The sequence below is a fragment of the Procambarus clarkii genome, chromosome 34, assembly GCF_040958095.1.
Source record: "Procambarus clarkii isolate CNS0578487 chromosome 34, FALCON_Pclarkii_2.0, whole genome shotgun sequence".
NCBI lineage: Eukaryota > Metazoa > Arthropoda > Malacostraca > Decapoda > Cambaridae > Procambarus > Procambarus clarkii.
In genome coordinates, this window is record NC_091183.1 from 7,008,504 (window position 1) to 7,018,550 (window position 10,047).

The 10,047-nt window shown below is 42.4% G+C and overlaps 1 protein-coding gene across 1 annotated transcript; it reads left to right on the plus strand.

The window, feature by feature from the left end:
* The first annotated feature begins 7,225 nt into the window (after positions 1 to 7,225).
* Positions 7,226 to 8,122, plus strand: LOC138370930 (serine/threonine-protein kinase A-Raf-like). The gene is made up of 2 exons (XM_069335594.1): positions 7,226 to 7,583; positions 7,629 to 8,122. Exons 1-2 carry the CDS (start codon positions 7,226 to 7,228, stop codon positions 8,120 to 8,122), a joined length of 852 nt encoding a protein of 283 aa, XP_069191695.1.
* Positions 8,123 to 10,047: the final 1,925 nt, after the last annotated feature.

Sequence of the window (10,047 nt, forward strand, 5' to 3'; positions counted from 1 at the left end):
ATATATATATATATATATATATGTCGTACCTAATAGCCAGAACGCACTTCTCAGCCTACTATTCAAGGCCCGATTTGCCTTATAAGCCAAGTTTTCATGAATTAATGTTTTTTCGTCTACCTAACCTACCTAACCTAACCTAACCTAGCTTTTTTTGGCTACCTAACCTAACCTTACCTATAAATATAGGTTAGGTTAGGTTAGGTTAGGTAGGGTTGGTTAGGTTCGGTCATATATCTACGTTAATTTTAACTCCAATAAAAAAAAAATGACCTCATACATAGAGAAAAGGGTTGCTTTATCATTTCATAAGAAAAAAATTATAGTAAATATATTAATTCATGAAAACTTGGCTTATTAGGCAAATCGGGCCTTGAATAGTAGGCTGAGAAGTGAGTTCTGGCTACTAGGTACGACATATATATATATTGTATATATATATATATATATATATATATATATATATATATATATATATATATATATATATATATATATATATATATATATATATATATATATATATATATATATATATATTGGTGTATACTGGCAGCAGGTTTTCTTTCAAACATGTTTCATTGAATATGACCGCATATTCTGTATTTATTATTTTCTGGTTTAGGGCTTCTATCCCTCTAACTATTTTCTTAGCATCAGGGCTTAATTGGAATAGGAGTTCTCCAAAACTCATTTTCGTACTTTTAAGGTGAAGAAAAGAAGTGATTTACTATAGAGTGTATTACACTTATTTGTATAATTTGCACGACGTTTCGAACCTCCATGGTTCATTCTCAAGTGAACAGATCTTACAATACTAGTTGATTTTATACCCGCATTAGGTCAGGTTATAATACAATGAAGGTGAAAACATGGGGGGATACATAAGGGATAAACATAGGGGCTGCAGAAGGCTTATTGGCCCATACGAGGCATCTCCTATCTAAACACAAAGATTAATCCAGTGTAATTGGCCTGTTATGTTGGACATAACATTATGTTGGTCTTCTGTGTTGGCATCGATATGTTCTTGTCTTGTCCTTACTCTCATGGTGGGTAGAGTAAATAGTTCCGTGATTTGGGTGTTCATGGTAGGTCGCTCTATTCTTATGTGAATTGCCTCAAGAATTTGTAATCTTCTTGAATCTTGGGTTTTATCTATTATGCAAGTATTCTTGTTCAACATTTCTCTTGTTAGAGTAATGTCATGGGCTTGTCTCATGTGATTCCTAGGGGCACCAGATTGAAGATGGCATGTCAAACGCCTCGTCAGCTTGGTCGACGTCATACCTATGTACTTACATTGAAGGTTACATCCTTCGTGGGGGCAAGTGTACATGTATACAACGCTTGACTGCTGTAGAGGGTTCTCCGTCGGCTTCGGGCTGTTTTTGATAAGGAGTTCGGAAGTCTTCTTGGTTTTGTAGAATATTATCAGGTTTATGTTTTGGTTAGGAGTAGTGCTTTTTACTCCTTTACGGATTATTTCTTTCATTATTCTTTCCTCTTTTATATGTTCACTGTGCATGGTTGATTTGTAATATAATTTTATTGGGGGTGTTGTGGTTTCTGTTCTAGGTTCTGAATTATACCAACGGTCCAAGTGTCTTCTTATAGCAGCGTTTATTTCCGCGTTGCTATATCCGTTGTTCACCAATACCTGAGTTACTCTTTCAAACTCTCTACTCACGTTGCTCCATTCAGAGCAGTGGGTAAGCGCTCGACGAATATAAGCATTGAGAACACTGGCTTTGTATCTTTGGGGGCACTCACTTCTACCGTTCAGGTATAATCCTATGTTGGTGGGCTTGGTATATACGTTGGTGCTTAAAGAGGTTCCTGTTTTTGTTATTAGTACATCCAAGAATGGCAGACTGTTATTTTCACTATTTTCATGTGTAAATCGGAGTACTGACTCTCTCTCTAGGTGTCTTTTTAGGTCAATTAGTTCATCTGAGTCTTTTACTATTACGAATATGTCATCTACATAACGGCAGTATACAGTTGGTTTTTGTCTGCTACTGAAGACCCTATCTTCGATGGTTCCCATATAAAAATTAGCAAATAAAACTCCTAAGGGGGAGCCCATTGCTACTCCGTCTATCTGTAAATACATGTCTCCTTGTGGACTGATGAAAGGGGCTTCCTTTGTACATGCTTCGAGAAGACTTTTCAAGTGTGGCTCAGGTATGTCTAATTTGGGGGTGCTCTCGTCTCTGTATACTCTGTCCAGTATCGTTCCTATGGTTGTTTCGACTGGGACGTTGGTAAAAAGGGATTCAACGTCCAGGGAAGCGATGATTCCATCGGGCTGGGTAGATTTGATCAATTCTAGGAAATCTGCTGATGATTGTAGACTAAACTTACTTGGAGTGTATGGAGTTAGGAGTTCATTGATTTTTTTTTTTTTTTTTTTTTTTTTTGCCAGGTGAAACCACAACACCCCCAATAAAATTATATTACAAATCAACCATGCACAGTGAACATATAAAAGAGGAAAGAATAATGAAAGAAATAATCCGTAAAGGAGTAAAAGGCACTACTCCTAACCAAAACATAAACCTGATAATATTCTACAAAACCAAGAAGACTTCCGAACTCCTTATCAAAAACAGCCCGAAGCCGACGGAGAACCCTCTACAGCAGTCAAGCGTTGTATACATGTACACTTGCCCCCACGAAGGATGTAACCTTCAATGTAAGTACATAGGTATGACGTCGACCAAGCTGACGAGGCGTTTGACATGCCATCTTCAATCTGGTGCCCCTAGGAATCACATGAGACAAGCCCATGACATTACTCTAACAAGAGAAATGTTGAACAAGAATACTTGCATAATAGATAAAACCCAAGATTCAAGAAGATTACAAATTCTTGAGGCAATTCACATAAGAATAGAGCGACCTACCATGAACACCCAAATCACGGAACTATTTACTCTACCCACCATGAGAGTAAGGACAAGACAAGAACATATCGATGCCAACACAGAAGACAATGCCCAACATAACAGGCCAATTACACTGGATTAATCTTTGTGTTTAGATAGGAGATGCCTCGTATGGGCCAATAAGCCTTCTGCAGCCCCTATGTTTATCCCTTATGTATCCCCCCATGTTTTTCGCCTTCATTGTATTATCACCTGACCTAATGCGGGTATAAAATCAACTAGTATTGTAAGATTGTTCACTTGAGAATGAACCATGGAGGTTCGAAACGTCGTGCAAATTATACAAATAAGTGTAATACACTCTATAGTAAATCACTTCTTTTCTTCACCTTAAAAGTACGAAAATGAGTTTTGGAGAACTCCTATTCCAATTAAGCCCTGATGCTAAGAAAATAGTTAGAGGGATAGAAGCCCTAAACCAGAAAATAATAAATACAGAATATGCGGTCATAATCAATGAAACATATATATATATATATATATATATATATATATATATATATATATATATATATATATATATATATATATATATATATATATATATATATATATATATATATATATAAATTCTTTTCCCACCACCATATTGTGGGAAAACTACCATATGGTGGTAGTTTTCATCACTACCTATATAAATTAAAAGTCACAAACGGGAAATATTACTACACAATATATATCTTCGTCTCCCTTTGAAGACGCTGAATACTTGGCGACGCTCACTCCGTGCAGTCTTGCCTGGTTTCCTATTCCGTGGCACAACCCTCTGGAGGTACCAGGAAACCACGATGAATCTACCCTGGCCACAGGCCAGCCAAATCACAATTCCACTTGGTGCCCCGTCGTTAAGGCCCACAACCACAGTCCAGCCTGTAGCTGGCAGGTACTAATCAGCCTCGCTGTTAGGCCTCTTCACGACGAATACTAGGGCTGCGAGCCCTAGGCAGGAGCCTCGTGTAACTCGCTGGTTACTCCCCTCAGTCGGCACCACAGTTGGACGTCTCTTCCACCAGCCATCCCCTGGTACGGCGAATCCCGTTACTGCCACTCCTCAGGCAGACAATTGAACACTCAGTAGTGCTCGTCCGGTGGCGGCTCACTGCTTCTACAAAGCAGACTGGTGAAGAGAACTTGGCTTCCTTGGGTAGACTGATTCATAGTACATCACAGCCGTCCTAGGTTGACTCTGTGAAAGCAGACACGTCATCAGTACTGGGACACTACATGGGAACCACAAGGAAACATCACTTACTGGCTTAAACACAAACATCCACCTTTTCGCTCCATAGATGGCGTTCACTGTCTAAGCGCCACCTCACCAGAGGTCAGCAGCGGCTATTTCATGAGCCGACCAGGACAGGAATCCCGCGCCTATTGATGGCATATCCCATCATCACTAGATGGCGTTGTCCATGTTGTGGGGGTTTTTGGGAGCGGACTCACAGATGGCGTTGACGTCACTGCTCCGTGCTCCGACGATGGACTCTGGTTCGTAACTCACTACCACACTACTCATCATTACTACCACACTACTCACCAACATCATCACTACCTCACGACTCACCATCATCATCACTACCTCACTACTCACTAACATCGTCACTACCGAATTACTTACTAGCATCATCACTACCACATTACTCACCATCATTATCACTACCACACTACTCACTAACATCATCACTACCTCACTACTCACCATCAGCATCACAACCACACTACTCACCATCATCATCACTACCACACTAGTCAACATCATCATCACTACCAAACTACTCACCATCATTACCTCACTATTCACCATCACTACCACACTAATCATCATCACTACCACATTACTCACAATCATCATCAGTACCACACTACTCACACTCACCAACATCATCCCTACCACACTATTCACCATCACCACCTCCCTACCCACCATCATCACTACGACACTATTCACTATAACTACCACACTACTCAACATTATCACACTACTCACACTCATCATCACTTCCACACTAATCATCATCACTACGACACTACTCATCTTCACTACCACACTACTCACCATCACTACCACACTACTCACCATCACTACCACACTACTCACCATCACTAACACACTATTCATCATCACTACCAAATTACTCACCATTATCATCATCACTACCACACTACCATCATCATTCCTACCACACAACTCGCCATCACTACCACACTACTCACCATCATCATCACTTCCACACTTCTCACCATCATCCTCACAACCACACTACTCACAATCATCATCACTACCACACAACTTACTATCATCACTACCACACTGCTTACCAGCACCAACACTACTCACTAGCATCATCACTGCCACACTACACTCTGTCATCACTATCACACTTTTCACCATCATAATAACTACAACACCACTCACCAAAATCATCACTACCACACTACTCACCAACATCATCACTACCACAATACTCACCAACACCATCACTTCAACACTACTCACCATCATCTTCACTACCACACTACTCACCATCTTTATCACTACCACACTTCTCACAATCATAATCACTACACTACTCACCATCATCCTTACTACCAGACTACTCACCAACATCATCACTACCACACTACTCACCATCATCCTCACCATCATCATCACTACCACACTACTCACCTTCATCACTCCCACACTACTCACCATCATCACTCCCACATTACTCACCATCATCACTCCCACACTACTCACCATCATCATCACTATCCCAATACTCACCAACACAATCATTTCAACACTACTCACCATCATCATCACTACCACACTACTCACCATCTTCATCACTAACACACTATTCACCAAGATTATCACTACCACACTACTCATCCTCACTACCACACTTCTCACTATCATCACTACGACAATACTCACTCTCATCATCCCCGCCACACTACTCGCCAACATCAGCACTACCACACGACTCATAAACATCATCACTACCAGACAACTCACTATCACACTACTCACCTTCACTACCACACTCCACACCATCATCATTACTACCACACTATGCACCATCACTACAGTAGTTCTTACTTTCACTACCACACAACTCACCTACAGCATCACTACCACACTACTCACTATTAATACCACACTACTCACGATCATCATCACTACCACACTACTCACCATCACCACCACACTACTCACCATCATAACTACCACACTACTCACCATCATTATTACTACAACAATATTCACTATCACTACGACACTCCTCACCATCACTACCACTCTACTCACCATTACTACCACACTACCCACCATTACTACCTGACTACTCAAAATCACTACCACACTACTCACCATTAATACCTCACTACTCACCATTATTACCACACTACTCACCATTACTACCTCGCTACTCACCATCACTACCACACTATTCACTATTAATACCACACTACTCACCATTACTACCTCACTACTCACCATCACTACCACACTACTCACTATTAATACCACACTACTCACCATTATTACCTCACTACTCACCATTACTACCACACTATTCACTCACTACCTCACTACTCACGATCACTACCACACTACTCTCTATCACTTCCTCACTACTCACTATCACTACTACACTATTCACTACCACACTACTCACTATCACTACCTCACTATCACCACCTCACTATCACTACCACACTATTCACTATCACTACCACACTACTCACTACCACTACCTCACTATCACTACCACACTACTCACTATCACTACCACACTACTCACCATCATTACCACACTACTCACCATCATTACCACACTACTCACTATCACTACCACACTACTCACTATCACTACTAACCATCATTACCACACTACTCACTATCACTACCCCGCTACTCACTATCACTATTAACCATCATTACCACACTACTCACTATCACTACCACGTTACTCACCATCGTCATCATTACCACACTACTTCACAGTCGCCGTCAAACTGCACTTGACAACTTGAGGATAAAGTCCTGTCAATGATGTGTATGGTGTTGGTAACACAAGTCGACGGGTGATCAAAATGGTGTGACGACCATGAGCATTTTCCTTTGCCTGCCCCTCTGGCCAGCCCTGGTGATCCTCTTGACTATATTGTCTGGCATCTAGGATATTAACACCTGCTGGACTAGCTGGACATCAGACTAGTTAGTTCTTACCAATCTTGAGTTATCTCAGCCTAACTTGATAGTATAGACGACTGGAGCAGGGAACATGGAGCGTCTTGGGGCTCACGACGTGGCGCAGCTCCTGAGGAACGAGATAAAAACTCTGGGGTCTGGCGGCTACGGTACAGTGACCCTTGTTAACTGGCACGGAGAGCAGGCCGCACTTAAAGTGGCCAACTGTGCTGACCCCGCTAACAGCTTCAAGCGCGAAGCCCAAGTGCTGTCAGCGCTGAAGGGGGCTGGCGGCGCGCCCCTCCTACTGGGGGTGTCCCACGACTCCCCAGCTCTTCTCACCACATATAAAGGGGACACCAACCTGGACAACGTTATATGCGACCCACGATACGACGTAGTGCAGATTGGGTTCAAGATTGGACTAAAATTACTACATATCCACACAAAAGGTTATATCCATAATGATATAAAACCGGATAATGTTATGATTTAAGGATCACACGATCATCCAAAAATTAGCCTAATCGATTTCGGCTTGTCATGTAAGAGTGGTAAAACGATCATTGCGGAAGGTGACCCCGAGGATAAACCGACCTACGCCCCTGAAGTCCTGGCTGGTGAACCCAGCACCTTCGCCTCAGACGTGTTCCAATACGGGCGTCTGATGCAGGAGATCCTGGAGGTGACAGGTATCAAACATCCGGCACTAGTGAACTTGTTCCAGGAAGCGACACTGTCCAACCAAGACTGGCGGCCGTCCCTACCCAACCTGCTCCGCTGCCTACAGGACCACATCAGAGACACCACCACGGACTCCACCTACCACCGAGACCGCAAGAGGATTGATCGGTATGAAGCAAAGTGCGCCAAGTGGAGGCTTGAGAGTGGCGGCCTGAGGATGCCTAAGGAGCAGGTTATGAGGGACAAGGCACGGACAGAGGACTATTTACTCAGTATAAGGGAGTTCCATGGTATGCTTGCCCTGTGAGAAGGATATGTATGGTATCCTAGTCCTGTGAGAATGTATATGTATTGTATCCTCGTCTTGTGAGAAGGAAATGTATGGTATCCCCGCCCTGTGAGAAGGATATGTATAGTATCCCCCGTCCTGTGAGAGGGATATGTATGGTATCATCGTCCTGTGAGAAGGATATGTATGGTATCCCCGCCCTGTGAGAAGGATATGTATGGTATCCCCCGCCCTGTGAGAAGGATATGTATGGTATCATCGTCCTGTGAGAAGGATATGTATGGTATCCCCCGCCCTGTGAGAAGGATATGTATGGTATCATCGTCCTGTGAGAAGGAAGTTTTTCAAAACATCACTACGTTTAAATTAAAAGAGGGATTCTTTTTTTCTACATTTATTTAAATTTTTACTTTAATCTTATTGTAATTTTGTACAAGAATCTTTATTGTCAATTGTATATAAAACCTTCGCTGTACATTTATTTTTGTAAATAAATTATGTTATTAATATGTGTGTGTGTGTGTGTACTCACCTAGTTGTACTCACCTAGTTGTGTTTGCGGGGGTTGAGCTCTGGCTCTTTGGTCCCGCCTCTCAACCGTCAATCAACAGGTGTACAGATTCCTGAGCCTATCGGGCTCTATCATATCTACACTTGAAACCGTGTATGGAGTCAGCCTCCACCACATCTCTTCCTAATCCATTCCATTTGTCCACCACTCTGACACTAAAAAAGTTCTTTCTAATATCTCTGTGGCTCATTTGGGCACTCAGTTTCCCCTTTTGTTATATAGGCTGTCTTTATCTACCCTATCAATTCCCTTCAGAATCTTGAATGTGGTGATCATGTCCCCCCTAACTCTTCTGTCTTTCAGCGAAGTGAGGTTTAATTCCCGTAGTCTCTCCTCGTAGTTCATACCTCTCAGCTCGGGTACTAGTCTGGTGGCAAACCTTTGAACCTTTTCCAGTTTAGTCTTATCCTTGACTAGATATGGACTCCATGCAGGGGCTGCATACTCCAGGATTGGCCTGACATATGTGGTATACAAAGTTCTGAATGATTCTTTACACAAGTTTCTGAATGCCGTTCGTATGTTGGCCAGCCTGGCATATGCCGCTGATGTTATCCGCTTGATATGTGCTGCAGGAGAGAAGTCTGGCGTGATATCAACCCCCAAGTCTTTTTCCTTCTCTGACTCCTGAAGAATTTCGTCTCCCAGATGATACCTTGTATCTGGCCTCCTGCTCCCTACACCTATCTTCATTACATTACATTTGGTTGGGTTACACTCTAACAACCATTTGTTCGACCATTCCATCAGCTTGTCTAGGTCTTCTTGAAGCCTCAAACAGTCCTCTTCTGTTTTAATCCTTCTAATAATTTTAGCATCGTCCGCAAACATTGAGAGAAAAGAATCGATACCCTCCGGGAGATCATTTACGTATATCAGAAACAAGATAGGACCGAGTACAGAGCCCTGTGGGACTCCACTGGTGACTTCACGCCAATCGGAGGTCTCACCCCTCACCGTAACTCTCTGCTTCCTATTGCTTAGATACTTCCTTATCCACTGGAGCACCTTACCAGCTACACCTGCCTGTCTCTCCAGCTTATGTACCAGCCTCTTATGCGGTACTGTGTCAAAGGCTTTCCGACAATCCAAGAAAATGCAGTCTGCCCAGCCCTCTCTTTCTTGCTTAATCTTTGTCACCTGATCGTAGAATTCTATCAAGCCTGTAAGGCAAGATTTACCCTCCCTGAACCCATGTTGGCGATTTGTCACGAAGTCCCTTCTCTCCAGATGTGTTACCAGGTTTTTTCTCACGATCTTCTCCATCACCTTGCATGGTATACAAGTCAAGGACACTGGCCTGTAGTTAAGTGCCTCTTGCCTGTCGCCCTTTTTGTATATTGGGACCACATTCGCCGTCTTCCATATTTCT

Coding starts and splice junctions, on each gene's coding strand:
- LOC138370930 (XM_069335594.1), top strand. CDS start 7,226: ATGGAGCGTCTTGGGGCTCACGACGTGGCGCAGCTCCTGAGGAACGAG. Junction 7,584..7,628: donor ACTACATATCCACACAAAAG/GTTATATCCATA, acceptor TTATGATTTAAG/GATCACACGATCATCCAAAA.